This window comes from Symphalangus syndactylus, chromosome 3, assembly GCF_028878055.3.
Source record: "Symphalangus syndactylus isolate Jambi chromosome 3, NHGRI_mSymSyn1-v2.1_pri, whole genome shotgun sequence".
In the NCBI taxonomy this organism is placed as follows: Eukaryota; Metazoa; Chordata; class Mammalia; order Primates; family Hylobatidae; genus Symphalangus; species Symphalangus syndactylus.
In genome coordinates this window covers 71,653,976-71,673,451 of record NC_072425.2, presented here as the reverse complement: position 1 = coordinate 71,673,451, position 19,476 = coordinate 71,653,976, and the positions used below count along the sequence as shown (strand labels likewise).

Below are 19,476 nucleotides of genomic sequence, written 5' to 3'. Positions count from 1 at the left end.
AAGGGTTACTTGAACCCAAGCATTGCCTTACTGTAATAGTGAGTCTGATAACTGAGAGGACTACTAACAACATGGGTATACTATTGTATCCACAGGATGCATCCACGCTAAACAAAGGGAGAATTCACATCCTGGGCAGGGTGAGGTGGGAAGGTGAGGAATTTCGTCACAGTACTCGAAACATCGTAAAACTTAAAATATGAATTGTTTATTTCTGGAGTTTTCCATTTAGTATTTTTGGAACCATGAATTGATCAGAAGTAACTAAAACCATGGAAAAGAGAGAACTATTCCACATGTTGTTTAGTATTGCTTTTATGGTAATTTTCTTTGTCTTGTGTGGTCTTATCCTGTGGGCTTCTAGAAAATTGTTTCCTACCTGCCTCTCAATCCCCTTCCTCTTCTCAACTTTCATTTTAGCAGAGGCTACATTATAGTGACCCTGTTGGTTTAGGATTTAAAGAGGCATTTATTTGATTTGTTAAAAACCTCCACATGCACCCATGAAATAATCAAATGACCTCAGGTATAAATGGAGCTGCAAACTTGTGGTCCAAGTCAAGAAATTCAGTATAAAAACCTTAGGCAGGCCAGGCGCGGTGGCTCACACCTGTGATCCTAACACTTTGGGAGGCTGAGGTGGGTGGATCACAAGGCAGAATATCGAGATCATCCTGGCTAACATGGTGAAACCCCGTCTCGACTAAAATACAAAAAATTAGCCAGGCATGGTGGCGGGCGCCTGTAGTCCCAGCTACTCAGGAAGCTGAGGCAGGAGAATGGCGTGAACCCGGAAGGCGGAGCTTGCATTGGGCCGAGATCGCGCCACTGCACTCTAGCCTGGGCGACAGAGCAAGACTCCGTCTCAAAAAAAAAAAAAAAAAAACCACCTTAGGCAACAACATATATGCTAGAATTGCCTTTGCTAACTCCCCTGGCAAAGCAAGTGATGTATTGAGATTGCTTCTCAGATAAGGTGGTTGAAAATGATAGCAGTCTTAAAAAATGAGCAGTTTTCATAAACTTGTATATATTTTGCTCTATAGACAAAGAGTAGAGCTTATAGCTATCATGGCCATATCTCAATAAAAATGTGTTGCAAGCAGGTTTGCCTTGGGCATCTTTCCTTATTCCTTTCAGTCTTCCACTTCTTTTCACACCCTTTCACACCTTTCACACATGTTAGATATTCCCAGTCTGCTCATTCAGTTTGGGATCCCTTCCCTGGGAGGCTGTCTTCCACTCAAAACTTTGCCAGTGATAAAACTCCATTCAAGACTTATCTGCCAAGTGGCCATTTTTACTTGAAGCCCTGCCCTTGGTCAATGACAGTGCAAAAACTGGATAGTGGCATATTAATCAAATAAGTCATTTTCTTCCTAGGTTAAACCATAGGGAATCTCTGCTTTCAACCCTTTTTGACCTCAAAAAAAAAGCATTTTATATGGCTTTTCATACCTCATGGTGTCCTAGCTTGAGCACTGGAGCAAAGTCAGAAAATCTGAGCCCTTGACTTATGTCTGTGGTTCACTGCTGGATCATGTCCAGAAAATTATTTCATGCCTTTGAGCTTCAGCTTCCTTATCTGTAAAAAGGAGAGTAACTACCTTGACTTCTTGCTGAGATTTTAAAGAGAACAAATGTGAAAGCACACACAATCACCATTTGCAAAGGGTAAAGTGGTAGATGGATGAAAGGAATAATGATCTGTTGTTATTTTTCCTTACATGCTAGCCTATTTAAAATGTATGAGCCTCCATGATAAGTGTGGCTAATAGAGGGGGAATGTAGATGATCTAGAGATACCTGTCAACCTACAACGTCAGCTTTATGTCATTGTGCCAGTTCCTTCTTTGGGGTTTATATGACTATAATATTTTAAAAACCAAAACCTTATGGGACCATTTTATAATTTGTGTCATATGAAATTTTAATTTTGCTATTTATAGTGAAAGGAAAAAAGGAAGTGGAGTATATAGGATATAGATCTCTAACCACTAAAATAAACCTGTGAGTAAATGCATTTTAAGCTCTCCATGCAAATACATATATATATATATACACACACACATATATATATACACACATGTAATTACTGATTAAAATATGTATAAAATCACATATATACATATAAAACCACTTGGCATTAAGGTTTTATAAAAATGTTGATTTTTATTCAAGAATTGTAGAGTAGATGGAAATTTAATGTACTCAATGTAATCTCTATTTGGGATGAGATTCTAGGGGGAATTAAAATTTACATAGGAGTTTCTTTGCCTGGTTTAATCCATCCAGAGGCTTCAGGTGGTCTGGGAACCAACTAAAGTTGTGTGGAGCAATGTAAAAGTCAGTACATATGTTTCTTTTCCCCTGGGGAGGGATTCAATAAATTTCATCATATTCTTAAAGAAATTCTTGTCCTACCAAAGGTTAAGAACTAATTATCTCAGTTTAACAAAACACATAAAAATATGTTTTTATATACATGTTGAATTATTCAAATATTCAGTGCTTAGTAGTTTATTAATCTTGAAGGCCTAGAAAGTGAATAACTTCAACAATTGAACAAAAATAAAATTTAAAAAGAAACTATTTTCTGGTCATTAGAACAAACTTGTTATAAAATATATGTCTTTTCGCTATTGCTTGTCCACTTCAACACTCATGATCATGTTTTGTTGCTCTCTATTTCCCCTATCTCACTTTTTCTGGCTGTTGGGTTAAACTTCCTGTTTTTGCAGAATGACCAAAAACATTGGTGATGATGGAGGTGGAGATGACAACACTTTCAATTTCAGCTGGAAGGTCTTTACCAGCTGGGACTACCTGATCGGCAATCCTGAGACAGCAGACAACAAATTTAATTCTATCACAATGAACTTTAAGGTAGAGGCACCAAGTTCAAAAGCCTGCTATTTGTATTTCTAAGAGAAAATTGGAGGCATTTCATCTGGTCCAGCTAGTGCAGTATCTTGACAATTTACAAGAAAGATTAACTCATGATTTCTGTCTACCAAGATCTTGCCATGGTTCTGATTATAACTGGAAAATCTTCCATGACCCACAACAGCACTATTATTCCTTAAAGACTTCTCTTCTCTAAATCTGGTAATAAAATAATGTTACTAGATTGAAATAGGACCATGAGTAATCAGAATGAGATATTTTTAAAACTAGAACAATATTCACTAATTAATACAGGAATAAGCATAATATTGAAGTGACCCTAAAACATTATTTTGTAGTTGTTTTTTTTTTTAATTCACTGGAATGAAGATTTTTAGAGTGAAGACTATCCTAATATTAGAGCAATCACAGTTTGCAAGAATTCTTCCTTCTGTCTCTTACTTGCCATCATTTGTTGGCAATATTCACCTGGTTTGCGGAATCTCAGATTTAGTTTACATTGTCATTCCTCACATTCTGATGATTGTAAAAATAACTTTTGAGGTTTTGATACTTTTAAAATGTAGCTAAGATATTATATTTTGTGTTTTTTGTTTGTTTGTTTTTTGCATGGATACAGGAAGCTATCACAGAAGAAAAAGCAGCCCAAGTAGAAGAAAACGTCCACTTGATCAGATTCCTGAGGTTTCTGGCTAACTTCTTCGTGTTTCTAACACTTGGAGGGAGTGGATACCTCATCTTTTGGGCTGTGAAGCGATCCCAGGAATTTGCACAGCAAGATCCTGACACCCTTGGGTGGTGGGAAAAAAATGAAGTTCGTCTCTGCATGATTTTTATGTGCTTAGAACCTGACATTTGTTTCTTTTGTGGGTTATGTTTCTTTGACGGAACATTTAAAAAGGCCACACTTTACCTATCCCCTATCCTGCCCTTACAGTTAACCAACACTGTTGCACATTTTCCATTCTATTCTAGTCTTATTTCTAAATCTGGACTGTCTGTTTTTCATTTTGTGACATGATGGAAAGTTAGAGTCAGAAAAGATATTAAAAAACACGTAGTCCAATCATTATGTTTTATAGATGGGAATGATGAATCTCAAGAGATTGCATTATATGTTTATGATCACAGAGTTAGGAGAAGAGTCAGGGTGAGAACCTAGGAATCTTGACTTCGAGTCCAAGGCTTTTGCTGCTTTCTCTGCAAATCCTTCATCTGTCATTAAAAGATCAAATTGTTGCCTGAACTTTTTGAAGCAGCCATGATAAAGCCACTGATTCCTATGTTGATCTCACTGGAAACACTCAGATTGCTTCTCCACCTTTGGGCATGTCTGGGCTTCCCTCTGTTTTCATTAGAAGCCTAACTGCAACATCTCCATCTCCATTTCCTCCTGCCCTGTACCTTACTTTTTCTCCCTCTAAATGCTATTCAAGTGAAGAAGGTCAGCTCTTTTCCAGGAATTAAACATTATGACCGTAGTTTGCCTTTAGAGTATCTGCCCATTTAGTGAATCAGAGAAAGGAGATTAGACATAGATCATTTAGAATGAGAAAACCACTGGTCATGAGTTGTTGCTAGAGTCTGTTCCCGTTCATAAAATGCTTGTGTGTATGATATGACGTCATTTTGAACTTGGGCATTTTCAAAGTATGTGCAGATTTAGGCTGTGGGAAGTGTAGACTTCCCACACTGAAACTTTTGCAGAACAGTATATATCAAAAGAATTAAAATATGTCTTCATAAGCATAGAATTTTCTAAAAATCTTGGACAGCAAATGATATAATCTACTTACAGAAAAAGTTTCCAAATAACATTCTGAGTATTTCAGAAGTGGTACCAATAGAGATGGGACTAGATATTTTAAAGACTTTAATATACAGTCATGTCATAAAAACTTGTAAAATATAAGTAGGTTAGCAGAGGGCTTTTATTTATTTAAAATGAAAAATGGAGGAACACCTCAAAGCATTTACTAAATTTGCTTTCAAAATGGTCTCATAATTGTAAGAGTACATGGAGGTAACATTATCATGCAGCTTTGGTCCATTATTTATATTGGTTATGTTTTTGTATAAATAAACCATATTAAAGGATGGGTAGTTGATTATCAATAAAATAACTATTCTTTGTAAGAACCTCTTTAACATCTATTTTAGGGACCCTCTGAGTCCTAGGGGCCAATGAAGGTAATAATGGAGATTCATGAGTAACTTTACAAATTTGATGAAACCATATTTAAATTTGCCTTGCATAAGATTGCACAGGATAAGCCAAATTTTCTTTGCATTAGTCTAAAATTATAGCATGCTGATTTTGTATTATGTCATGCTGAGATTTGGATCCTGTTGGTCATACTTATATAATGTTTTAATAAAAATGACAAAAATCTAATAGCAATTGTTTTCTAAATATAGTCTGGTAGTTATTATAATTATTCACACCACGAAGTCCACAGGAGAAAATAGGAAATGTTTAGTGGTGACAGTTTGAGCCGGGTATTTGGGAAAGGAGATAGTCACCAGAGTTACCTAAAATCGATATTTCCCCATTAGAAAAGTAGTACATGTTTTGGATTCTTTTTATTTACTTCCTTTAGCCAAATAATATCATCATAATGTTGCCAAACATCCAGGAAATAAGAAGCACATGTTTCCTACTTTTCATGTTTCTATTCCTTCTTCTTTCTCTCTCCCCACTCTCCCCACCCCTGCATTATTCTCTTGTCTCTGAAATTATAGCCCATTCCTTCACTTTTGAAACTTTTCTACGTTGGCTTCCATAACATTATGTCATGTGTTCTCCATTTATTTCTCTGAGTGTCTTCTGTTTCCTTTAATAAAACTCATTTTATGTGTTTATGTTTCTGGCCTTAAAAGTTTACGTTTGCCAAAATTCAATATTTAGGCCTAGGCCCATCTCAGGGAATTCATCCATTCTAACTGATTAAACTAGCCCATATGCTGATGATGGTCAGATTAGAATTTTCAGTTTGAACCTCCTCCTCAAGCAGATCATTTTCCATTTCATTTGGAAATCTTGTTGTGAAGTGCATCACCATATCAGAATCAGTTACTACATAGAACAATATGTGTTCTCTGTGTAGAGACTGATGTAAATTGCCGCCCTCACTATACCAGGAAACAGACTGTTACTACTGGCACATACACACACTCAGTCACATGCCTATCTTGAGAATGTGAATTGAATATTGTCCTTGTCATTTTATTGAGATCAAATTCTAAACGTGCATAAAATAATCATTTTTAGCCTTAAAAAAGATCAAAGAAGCCTAGCTCAGACTCTTCCAAAATTCTGGCAAAGAGCAATAATAACTTTAAACACCATTAATCTAGTTTCTCCCTTGTGCCTCCTTGTAGATGAACATGGTTATGTCCCTCCTAGGGATGTTCTGTCCAACATTGTTTGACTTATTTGCCGAATTAGAAGACTATCATCCTCTCATCGCTTTGAAATGGCTACTGGGACGCATTTTTGCCCTTCTTTTAGGCAATTTATACGTATTTATTCTTGCATTAATGGATGAGATTAACAACAAGGTAAGCCTTGTTTCTGGATTGTCCTTGCCGTAAGAGTGTTGTTCAATTCCCAGTCTCAAGTTTGCCAGAAATGCCTTTGAAATCTCTGTTGTCTTCATTTTAGTTTCTATCTTTTGCTTTCTAGATTGAAGAAGAGAAGCTAGTAAAGGCCAATATTACCCTTTGGGAAGCCAATATGATCAAGGCCTACAATGCATCATTCTCTGAAAATAGCACTGGACCACCCTTTTTTGTTCACCCTGCAGATGTACCTCGAGGACCTTGCTGGGAAACAATGGTGGGACAGGTAATGCCACCAACAGAAGTGTATGGCAATTAGTAGATTAAAAAAAGAGAGTCAATATATCTTCCATAAGATTGGCTTTTTAAAAATTGCTTATTAGTAAAAATAGTTAAGATTTGTTGAATGTTGACTGTGTACTGGCTCTGAATTTCATGTATATTATCTCACACTGTTTGCAGATCTATCCCTTGAGGTAAATACTATTTGTATGCCCCATTTATAGTTGTATATAAAGGAAGGATAGTTGAAAATGGTGCAAAGAGATGTTTACTATCTGTGTTATAATAAAGCACTAGATTTAGATACAGGCCAAAGCAAATATTTAAATGGAACTCTAGTGTTACTTGTTTGCTGTAAAACAAAACAAAACAAAACAAACAAACAAACAAAAATAGAGTCTTAGGGGGTGGCCAAGACAGCCGACTAGAAGCAGCTAGTGTGCGTGGCTCTCATGGAGAGGAATAGAAGGGTTGAGTAAATATAGCACCTTCAACTGAAACATCCAGGTACATGCATTGGATCTAATCAAGGAAACAATTTGACCCATGGAGAGCAGAGAAAAGCAAGGCAGGGTGACAGCCCACGTGGTAGTGATATGAAGCAAAGGGATCCTCCTATGCCCAGGGAAGCTGTGAGTGAATGCACGACCTTGGGAACCCACACTTCTCCCATGGATCTTTGGAACCCTTGTGTCAGGAGATCCCCTCATGAACCCACTCCACCAGGGTCTTCAGTCCGACACACAGAGCTATGTGGAGTCTCAGCAGAGCAGCCACTTAAGCACATGCAGAGACCCGGGAGACTTAGATACCTGGGCTTTTCCTTTTCGGGCTTCCAGTCAAAAGTAGCTATACCTCTGGCAAAGCAGGAGGTTAGATCCCCCAACCACACCCCTTAGAAAAGGGGCTGAATCCAATGACATTCTGCAGGCCCCACTTCACAGCATCTCACGGAATGAAACCCACTGGCTTGGAACTCCAGCCAGTCACTGGTAGAAGTGTTGCACCTCCCTGAGACAGAGCTCCTGGGCGAAAGTGTAGGCCATCATCTTTGCTGTTTGGTTGACTTGGCCATTCCATTGTTTAGGCTTCAGAGAGTCCAAGCCAACCAGTGGCTGAAGCAGATCCCGAGCACAGCATAGCTGCTCTATGAAAATGTGGCCAGACTGCTTTTTCAAATGGGTCTCCAATCTCTTTCCTCCTCACTGGGGAGGACCTCCTAACTGGGGTCTCCAACCACCTCCTACAGGTGTGTTTGGGCCAGCAACGGGTCTGCACATTTCTGGGTTGGAGCTTCCAGAGGGAGGGGCAGGCTGCCATCTTTGCTGTTTCACAGCCTTCACTGTTGCTACCTCCAGATAATAAAACATCTGAGGTGACCAGGGACGGATGTGGAGTCCCAATATACTGCAGCAGCCCTATGAAAAAGTGACGAGATTTTACATGAGTGCCCATCCCCATATCTGCTCACCAGACACATCCTCCAGGCCTAGACCTCCAGCTACTCTCTGCCAGAATTATCGATCAAGTAGCAGCTCCGTAACTCCCTGGACAGGATCCCCAGGGGCAACTGAAAGCCTCTCTGCCACTACCTCTGCAGTAGAACTGCCCTTGCTACCCTTGGACTAACAAAGGAACAAAGACGCTAAGTGCCTCATCCATACCTCCAGTAAGCTGCAGTTGACTCCAGGAGAGAAGGCCAGTCTGTCTCTCACAGGTCCTACCTACCCACACCCCCCTGCTTGTCACCAGACAGGGAACCCCCAGCTTGGACCCACAACATAGACCATCCATCCTGGGCTAATTGCAAGGAGTAATTGCTGACCTGCATCTCAATGGGGTGGAGCCCCCAGGAGATAAGCAAAAGACCCTTGGCCATAACTATGCTAAGGTATCTTCCTCTGCTGCTGCCAAGTTGGAGAAGAAACATAACGCTGAGATTGCCCCAGAGCTGAAGGGGCAGCCCAGGAGTGCCAAGCCGTAATCTACAGCCAGCTCTCAAGGGGGAAAGAAATCTACACTTTCAGAGCATTGAGAGGGAACGTGGCTGCAACTGTGAGGCAACACAGGGGAGCCACACAACCAAGCAAGAGTCTACCAACTGTCTAATGTGCCTAAGTGCCACCTACTGGATCACGTTCCCCAAAGCATCAACACCAAAAATATCTCACTAACATACCCTCCTCTGAAACCAAAGACAAGTAGTCAGTTTCAAATAAAGACCCTGCACAAAGCCTTGGCCCAGTGAAAACTTCCAGGAAAGATGTCTATTGACTGTATTCAATCTACATTGCACTTAAAGGAACACCTACACACTGAGATGAGAAAAAACCAATGCAAGAACTCTGGTAACTCAAATGACCAGAGTGTTGTATGTCCTCCAAACAACCACACCAGTTCTCTAACAAGAGTTCTTAATGAGGCTGAGCTAGCCAAAATGACAGAAATAGAATTCAGACTATGGAGAGGAATGAAGATCATTGAGATTCAGAAGAATGGCAAAACCCAATCCAAGAAAAATAAGAATCACAATAACACGATACTGGAACTGAATGACAAAGTAGCTGTTATAAAAAAGAAGCGAATAGGTCTCATAAGGCTGAATAACACAATACAGGAATTTCACAATGCAATCACAAGTATTAACAGTAGAAAAAACCAAGCTGAAGAAAGAATCTTAGAACTTGAAGACTGGCTCTCTGAAATAAGACAGTCAGATAAAAATAAAGGAAAAAGAATAAAACGGGAAGAACAAAACCTCCAAGAAGTATGGGATTATGTAAATGCCAAATCTATGAATCACTGGCATCCCTGAAAGGGATGGGGAGAAAGCAAACAACTTGGAAAACATATTTTAGGATATTGTCCATGAAAACTTCCCCAACCTTACTAGAGAGGCAAATTTGCTACCAGTCCTTGCTAACAGTCAAATTTAGGAAATACAGAGAATTCCTGCAACATTCTACACAAGAAGATCATCCCCAAAACACATAATTGTCAGGTTTTCTCAGGTCAAAATGAAAAAATGTTAAAGGCAGCCAGAGAGAAAGGGCAGTTCACCTACAGAGAGAACACCATTAGGCTAACAGCAGATGTCTCAGCTGAAACCCTACAAGACAGAAGTGGTCAGGGGCCTATATTCAACATTCTTAAAGAAAAAAATCTTCAACCAAGAATTTCATATCAGGCCAAACTAAGCTTCCTAAGCAAAGGAGAAATAAGATGCTTTTTGGGCAAGCAAATGTTGAGGGAGTTTGTTACCACCAGACCTGCCTTACAAGACATCTTGAAAGGAGCACTAAATGGAGTAAGGAAAGACTATTACCAGCTAATACAAAAGCACACTTAAATACACAGACCAGTGACACCGTAAAGCAACCATACAAACAAACCAGCATAATAATCAGTGAACAACACAATGACAGGATTAAATCCACACATATCAATACTAATCTTGAATGTAAATGGGCCAAATGCTCCATCTAAAAGGCACAGAGTAGCAAGCTGGATAAAAAAAAGCAAGACCCAATGGTATGCTGTCTTCAAGAGACCCATCTCATGCTTAATAACACCCACACACTAAAAATAAAGGGATGGAAGAAAATCTACCAACCAAGAGAAAACAGAAAAAAACAGGGGTTATTGAAATTGAAATTCCCAATTTCAAAAAAAAAATGCAAAAAACTAAACACACACACACGCACACACAAACACACTTCAAACCAACAAAGATGAAAAAAGGCAAAGAAGGGCATTACATAATGGTAAAGGGTTCAATGCAACAAGAAGACCTAACTATCGTAAATATATATGCACTCAGTACAAGAGTACCCAGATTCATAAAGCAAGTTCTCAGAGACCTACAAAGAGACATAGGCTACCACCACCCAATTATAGCCCAGGCCCTGATGAATTCACAGCTGAATTCTACCAGATGTACAAAGAAGAACTGGTAACATTCCTACTGAAGCAATTTCACAAAATTGAGGAGGAGGAGGAACTTCTCCCCAGTTCATCCTATGAGGCCAGTATCATTCTGCTACCAAAACCTGGCAGAGACACAACAAAAAAAGAAATCTTCAGGCCAATAGCATGAGGATCATCAATTCAAAAATCTTCAAAAAAATACTTGCAAACTAAATTCAGCAGCACATCAAATGGCTCATCCATCACAATCAGGTAGGCGTCATCCTTGGGATGGAAGGTTGGTTCAACATATGCAAAACAATAAATGTGATTCATCACATAAACAGAAATAAAGAGAAAAACCACATAATTATCTCCATTGATGCAGAAAAAGCTTTCAATAAAATTCAACACCCGTTCATGTTAAAAATTCTCAATAAACTAGGTATTGAAGGAACATACCTCAAAATAATAAGAGCCTTCTATGACAAACCCACAGCCAAAATCATAATGAATGGACAAAAGCTGAAAGCATTCCCCTTGAAAACCAGCATAAGACAAGGATGCCCTCTCTCACCACTCCTATTCAACATAGTATTTGAAGTTCTGGCCAGGGCAATCAGGCAAGAGAAAGAAATGAAGGGTATCAAAATAGGAAAAGAGGGAGTCAAATTATCTTTGTTTGCAGATGACATGATCCTATATCTAGAAAACCCCATTGCTTTGGCCCAAAAGCTTCTTAAGCTGATAAGCAACTTCAGCAGTCTCAGGATATGATATTAATGTGCAAAATTGCTAGCATTCTTATACACCACCAACAGGCAAGCAGAGAGCCAAATCATGAATGAACTCACATCTACAATTGCTACAAAGATAATAAAATACTTAAGAATGCAGCTAACAAGGGAAGAGAAGGACCTCTTCACGGAGAACTACAAACCACTGCTCAAGGAAATCAGAGAGGACACACACAAATGGGAAAACATTCAATGCTCATAGATGGGAAGAATCAATTTTGTTAAAATGGCCATACTGCCCAAAGTAATTATAAATTCAATGCTATTCCCATTAAACCACAACTGAAATTCTTCACAGAATTAGAAAAAAACTATTTTAAAATTCCTATGGAACCAAAAAAGAGCTCATATAGCAAGCCAAGACAATCCAAAGAAAAAAGAATAAAGCTGGAGGAATCACACTACCTGACTTCAAACTATACTACAGGGCCACAGTATTCAAAACAGCATGGTACTGGTACAAGAACAGACACATAGACCAATGGAACAGAATAGATAACTCAGAAATAAAACCACACAACTACAACATCTGATCTTTGACAATCTGACAAAAACAAGCAATGGGGATAATATTCCCTGTTTAATAAATGTTACTGGGAGAACTGGTAGCCATATGCAGAAAATTGAAACTGGATCTCTTCTTTACACCATGTATAAAAATTAACTCAAGATGGATTAAAGACTTAAATGTAAAACCCCAAACTATAAAAACCCAAGGAGAAAATCTAGGCAATATCATTCAGGACATAGGCACAAGCAAAGATTTCATGACAAAAATGCCAGAAGCAATTGCAACCCAAGCAAAAATTAACAAATGGGATCTAACTAAACTATAGAGCTCCAGTACAGCAAAAGAAACTATCATCAGAGTTAACAGACAACCTACAGAATGGGAGAACATTTTTGCAATCTATCCATCTGGCAAAGGTCTAACATGCAGAGTCTACAAGGAACTTAAACAAATTTACAAGAAAAAAACTGGATCCCATTAAAAAGTGGGCAAAGGACATAAACAGACACTTCTCGAAAGAAGATGTATATGCGGCAAACAAGCATATGAAATAAAACTTCATATCACTGATCATTAGAGAAATGCAAATCAAAACCATAATGGGATACCATCTCTCACCAGTCAGAGTGATTAGTAGTAAAAAGTGAAAAAATAATATGCTGGCAAGGTCACAGCGAAAAAGGAATGTTTATACACTGTTAGTGGGAATGTAAATTAGTTCAACCATTGTGGAAAGCAGTATGGCGATTCCTCAAAGAGCTAAAAGCAGAACTATTCAACCCAGCCATCCCATTACTGGGTATATACCCAGAGGAATATAAATCATAAAGAGACAGGCATGCAAATGTTCATTGCAGCACTATTCACAATAGCAAATACATGGAATCAACCTAAATGTCCATCAATGACAGATTGGATAGGGAAAATGTGGTGTATACACACACACACACACACACACACACACACACACTACAGAATATTATGCAGCCATAAAAAAGAATGAGATCATGTCTGTTGCAGAAAAATGGATCTATTATCCTTAGCAAACTCATGTAGGAACACCAAATACTACATATTCTTACTTATATGGGAGCTAAATTATGATAACTCATGAACACAAAGAAGGAAACAATAGATACTGGGGTTTACTTGAGGGTGGAGGGTGAGAGGAGGGAGAAGAGCAGAAAAGATAACTATTGGGTACTGGGTTTAATACCTGGGTGATAAAATAATCTGTACAACAAACTCCCATGACACAAATTTATCTATGTAACAAAGCTTCACATGTACTACTAAACCTAAAATAAAAGTTTTTTTTTAATAGATAATTTGGGGAGTACACACTAAGAAATTTTAATAATGTCAATTTTTGTTAAATAATTTTCCCTTAAAAGAAATAAAATACTATTTTAAGTTATTTGTTTTCATGATGATTTTGTAAATAACCCCAGCCCAAAACTAGCCATACTTTACCAGAGAAAAGAAATAATGTTTCATATGGCTTTCTATCCCTTAAGGGAAACCAAGACAAAGAAAACCAAACAAAACCCAAGAAAAATCTACTTCAAATCTCATATTTTTATACAAATCCAATTTATATTTTGAAAAGCTTTTATGATTTTATTTAGTTAGAATTGATATTCCTAATGTGCAGTCCATAAATTGATTTTGGGGCTTCAGATTATCATTGAGAACAGCTTTTGTCATAAAGCTTCTGTATGTTAGACAACAGTTGAGTTTAGCACTAAATGTAATGTTTGTGAAATTTATTTGAACAATTTTTTACTGCATTTTTTTGTAAGATAACATAAAAATTGAAGGACTAGCATTAGTCTTATAAAATTCATATAATTTAAACAAATATGTAAAAATATATCTTAGGCCTCAATCAGATGCTCATCAAACTTAAGCCAATCAAGATTTCAACTGTGAAAGAAAAAAATAAGGTAAATGTGTATAATGCTAGATATGTATCATTAATGATTGAGTACAAAAATTATGGTATAATTGAAAATTCTATTTTATTTTCTTTGTTAAGCTTTCAGGAACCAGATAAATCCCCCCTTTCATGTTATATGCTATTAATTTGATTTTCAGACATGCACATTTCATACAACTTACAGGAACATATTACTTATGAAATAATAAACAAATTCAAAGTCGTCTGCACTTAATACAGGAGTGCTTGTGATTCAGGATGTGGTAGACAAAATAATGGCCCTCTAAAGCAGTGCACATTCTAATCTCTGGAACGATAAATATGTTACATGGCAAAATGGACTTTGCAGATGAAATTCAGTTAAAGATCTCAGCTTGAAAGAATTATTGTGGATTATGTGAGCAGACTTAATGAAATCATAGGGATCTTTATAAGCAGGAGATAAAGGGAAAAAATCAGAAAATTGAGATGTAACAGCAGAACCAGAGGTTGGAATGATGTGCTTTAAAGATGGAGGAAGGAGATTAAGAGCCAAGGAATGCAGGTGGCCTCAGAAACTGAAAAAGAAAGGAAACATATTCTCTTCCCAAGTCTGCGCTTTGATTTTAGACTTCAGACTTCCAGAACTGTAAGAAGATAAATTTGCATTGTTTTAAGCCACTACATTTATGGCAATTTGTTACAGCAACAATAGGAAATGAGTACACAATGGTACTTGGGTCTCCCTGTTCCACGGCTCTTTGAAGTGAAGTCTGGTTGTGGTGCTTAACACGAGTCTGTTTTATCACAACTAAGCTGCTCCCTAAATCTTCAGCATACGATTCAAGAAAGGAAAATATAGGAAGTACAATGGGTGCAGGAAATCAACATGGCACATGGATACATATGTAACAAACCTGCACATTGTGCACATGTACCCTAAAACCCTAAAGTATAATAAAAAAAAAAAAAAAAAAAAAAACAGTACCTGGCACACAACAACAACAAAAAAAATATAGGAAGTACAGTTTTAGAAACTGAAGGAATTTGAGACCTTGTCTTCTGCACATCCTAGAACACAGGTTGGCCTGAAAGCTAAGAAACCTGCACTTTAACAAGCAAAAACACCTGTTGAATGGGATTAATAGAATTAGCTGTAAAGAGTAGGATCTCGGCTGGCCACTTCTGGAGTGAAGGAATGAATTAATTAGATAGGAATGCGAATGCAATCTAGGAGAATATTCATGTTTCAGATGCAGACGGTTCTGTGATAGTCCCACACATACTGACTTAAAAGAAAAGAAATACCATTTAGTTAATCTTCCACCTTGGAAGCCCGTGGATTATGCTGCTTGTCTTTTTTTTTTTTTAAACCTGTCTGTAGTGATTTTCCTTGCTTCATCGTATTTTCTTACTGCCATTTTAGTTGGATTTCCCCCTTATCTTTCACCTTCCTTTCTCCAAGGAAGCATTAAGCTCTAGTGGGAAAGTCTGCAGAAGCGGGCCAAGGGAAAAGGGGTTATGGTTCTGACTGGAATGTTGATTAGGCAGATGGAATCTCTGGGAACAAAAAGAACATATAGGACATAACAAATCTGAGTGCTGGCAAGGTCTGGCCTTTAAGAGATCAATATCTGTATCCATGCATCTAAAATTTCTATTCTTCAATTGCTTGAAAAATACGCCTCCAAAAATAGTAAAGGCAGCTGCTTTGCATGTAATGTTAGATATGCACCCTCATTCATTGTTCTGTGAGAGCATTACAGATGTTTCGTCTTCTTCTCCATGGATACCCTCTGCTTTGATTTTCTCCAAGGACGCTATGAGACTCAAAGCGCTTATTGTTTTGAATATAGGATAATGTGATTGCTCCTTTACTTCTGCAGATTCCCAAGCAATCATTTAATTTCATCCCCAATGGATTTGATAGGTGGGCAGCAGAGCCATTCCTCTTTGAAGCTATATCCTGAGGTCTCCACTTTGGGGAAGGGGAGAAAGCAACAGCTGAAGATAAAATGGCTAATGTGCCAAGTATTTCCTCCTCAAATTTTTACGTTTCATTCTGAGATATGTTATATTATTATTTCCATTTTATAGATGAGAAGACTGAGACTTAGGTAATTTGCTCAAGATCTCTGAGAAAGTCAATGACAGGAGCCCCAGTTTAGCCTACATAGTCTGCTTACAGAGTTTGTGTCTTTGTTCATGGTGCTAAATTGTCCCCCAGTTAGCATCAACACACACTCCCCAAACTCCTGCTTGCAATGTCTATATTTGGTGGCCCTTTATGATGTTCCTTGCCTGTTGTTTTCCCTTCACCTATTAATAAATTATTTCTTTAGCTTTATTGATCAAAGCTGCCCAGGCATTTTAACTAACGTCATGTGTGCAGAGTTTTTAGGTGTGGAGTGTGGAGTTTAGCAGGAGGCCTGTGTGGGGGCTGTGCTCCCCATCCTGACAAGCACACAAGGAACTAGGATGATATCCTTGAGATTGGCTGGGCTACCATTGTTTGGATTCCCTTTCTTTTAGAATATATTTTTCCTATGGTATATGAATAAACATTTAACATTTTTAATACAATGTTTGAATCCTCTTCAGATATTTTATGTGAAAGTTAGGTCACTGCTTGGGAAGCAATAGAATTTCAACCTTTGGGATGAAGATGCTTAAGAGGATGTGGAGGACTTCCAAACCACTCTGAAATGTTTTCTTACCTGAGGAAGCCTTCTAGACCTGGCAGTAAAAACCTAAAAATATTCCTCATAGCCTTCCTCTAATTGATACTAGTTATTAGAATCTGAGCTCAACATTGCCTGGAAAGGGTGGGCATGGAGGCGTGTGTCTATAGTCCCAGCTACTCAGGTGGCTGAGACAGGAGGATTGCTTGAGTCCAGGAGTTCCAGGTCAGCCTGGGCAACATAGCAAGACCCCTGTCTCTAAATACATACATACATACATACATACATACATACATACATACATACATACAAAGAACTGCCTTAGGAAAGGAAAGGAGACAAAGAGTCGGAAGGAGAAAAATTATGTCCAAAAATAAACACAGGAATACTATCATTCATTCATTTTTTATTTATTGAGTGTACGGAAATTGCTGGGCATTTTGTGATTATATAATTGGAAGTAAAACACTCCTCAGCAAATGCAAAATGACTGAAATCATAACAAACAGTATCTCAGACAACAGAACAATTAGATTAGAAATCAAAATTAATAAACTCACTCAAAACCACACAACTACATGGAAATTGAACAATTTGCTCCTGAATGACTCCTGAGTAAATAATGGAATGAAGGCAGAAATCAAGAAGTTCCTTGAAACTAATGAGAATAAAGAGACCATGTACCAGAATCTCTGGGACACACTTGAAGGAACTCTTCGAGGAGAACTACAAACCACTGCTCAATGAAATCAGAGAGGACACAAACATATGGTAAAACATTCCATGCTCATGGATAGGAAAAATCAATATGGTGAAAACGGCCATACTGCCCAAAATAATTTATAGATTCAATGCTATTTCCATTAAACCACCATTGACATTCTTCACAAAATTAGAAAAAAAATTTTTAAATTCATATGCAACCAAAAAAGAGTCCTTATAACTGAGAAACTCCCAAGCAAATAGAACAAAACAGGAGGCATCACACTACCTGACTTCAAACCATACTACAAGGCTATAGTAATCAAAACAGCACAGTACTGGTGCAAAAACAGGCAGACAGACCAGTGGAACAGAATAGAGAACACAGAAATAAGATCACACACCTACAGTCATCTGATCTTTGACAAGCTTGACGAAAACAAGCAATGGGGAAAGGATTTGCTATTTAATAAATGATGCTGAGAAAACTGGCTAGCCTATGCAGAATATTGAAATGGAACCTGTCTATACACCTTATACAAAAATTAACTCAGGGTGGATTAAAGGCTTAAATATAAAACCCAGAACTATAAAAACCATAGAAGATCTAGGCAATACCATTTAGGACATAGGCATGGGCAAAGATTTCAAGACGAAAACATCAAAAGCAATTGCAACAAAAGCAAAAATTGACAAATGAGAACTAATTAAACTAAAGAGCTTCTGCACAGCAAAAGAAACTATCATCAGAGTGAACAGACAACCTACAGAATGGGAGAAAATTTTTGCAATCTATCCATTTGACAAAGATCTAATATCCAGAGTCTACAAAGAACTTAAACAAATTTACAAGAAAAAAAATACAACCCCATTAAAAAGTGGGTGAAGGGCATGAACAGACACTTCTCAAAGAAGAGATTCATGCGGCCAACAACCATATGAAAAACTCAACATCACTGATCATTAGAGAAATGCGAATCAAAACCACAACGAGATACCATCTCACACCAGTCGGAATGGTGATTATTAAAAAGTCAGGAAACAACAGATGCTAGTGAGGCTGCAGAGATAGGAAGGCTTTTACACAGTTGGTGGGAATGTAAATTAATTCAACTATTGTGGAAGACAGTGTGGCAATTCCTTAAAGACCTAGAACCAGAAATACCATTTGACCAAGCAATCCCATTACTGGGTACATACCCAGAGGAAAATAAATTATTCTGTTATAAAGGTACATGCCCACGTATGTTCATTGCAGCACTATTCACAATAGCAGAGACATGGAATCAACCCAAATGCCTATCAATGATAGGCTGGATAAAGAAAATGTGCTATATGTACACCATAGAATACTGTGCAGCCATAAAAAGGAATGAGATCATGTCCTTTGCAGAGACGTGGATGGAGCTGAAAACCATTATCCTCAGCACACTAACACAGGAACAGAAAACCAAACACCACATGTTCTCACTCATAAGTGAGAGCTGAACAGTGAGAACACATGGACACAGGGAGGGGAACAACACACACTGGAGCCTGGTGGGGGGTAAGGGAGAAGTGAGAACATCAGGAAAAATAGCTAATGATTGCAGGACTTAATACTTAGGTGATGGGTTGATAGGTGTAGCAAACCACCATGGCACATGTTTACCTATGTAACGAACCTGCACATGTACTCCAGAACTTAAAATAAAAGAAGAAGACATAAAAAATTTTTAAAAATGCACAATTCAATGGTTTCTAATATATTCACATAGCTATGCATGCAGCATCATGATAGCATTTTGTTTTAGGAGCTTACAATATACCATTGTGCAGATATTTAATTTGTTTTATTTAATTAGTTTCCCAAGCTATTTGAATTTTTCCATTTTTAATCTGGAAGAAGCAGTACTTTCATGATTGTATGTATAGATTTGTGCACGTGTGCGAATATTGCTGTCACAGGCATTTCTAAAAGTGGATTTTCTTGATCAAACTCCAAACACTTTAAAATGTGATGGATCTTAACAAATTTCTTCCCAACGTTGTGCCCAGTTTAACTTCCCCATCAGTTTATGCTCGTGCTAGTTCACCACACTCACCAATATGAAGAAGCATGGATTTTACATTTATCACTCTGTGAGGCAACAACTCATTTTTTTCATTTGTATTTTTATTATGTGAGGTTTAGGTATTTTTCAGTTTTAATGGACTGTTTGTATATGTTCT

At 37.8% G+C, this 19,476-nt stretch overlaps 1 protein-coding gene across 1 annotated transcript in view; it reads left to right on the top strand.

Annotated features, from left to right (window-relative positions):
* The window catches only part of TMC1 (transmembrane channel like 1), a 202,955-nt gene that overhangs the window by 153,956 nt on the left and 29,523 nt on the right, over window positions 1–19,476 (top strand). The window contains exons 12-15 of the mRNA XM_063636643.1: window positions 2,742–2,886; window positions 3,527–3,721; window positions 6,289–6,468; window positions 6,593–6,754. Coding sequence (XP_063492713.1) covers window positions 2,742–2,886; window positions 3,527–3,721; window positions 6,289–6,468; window positions 6,593–6,754 — 682 coding nt within the window. The remainder of the gene's footprint in view (window positions 1–2,741; window positions 2,887–3,526; window positions 3,722–6,288; window positions 6,469–6,592; window positions 6,755–19,476) is intronic.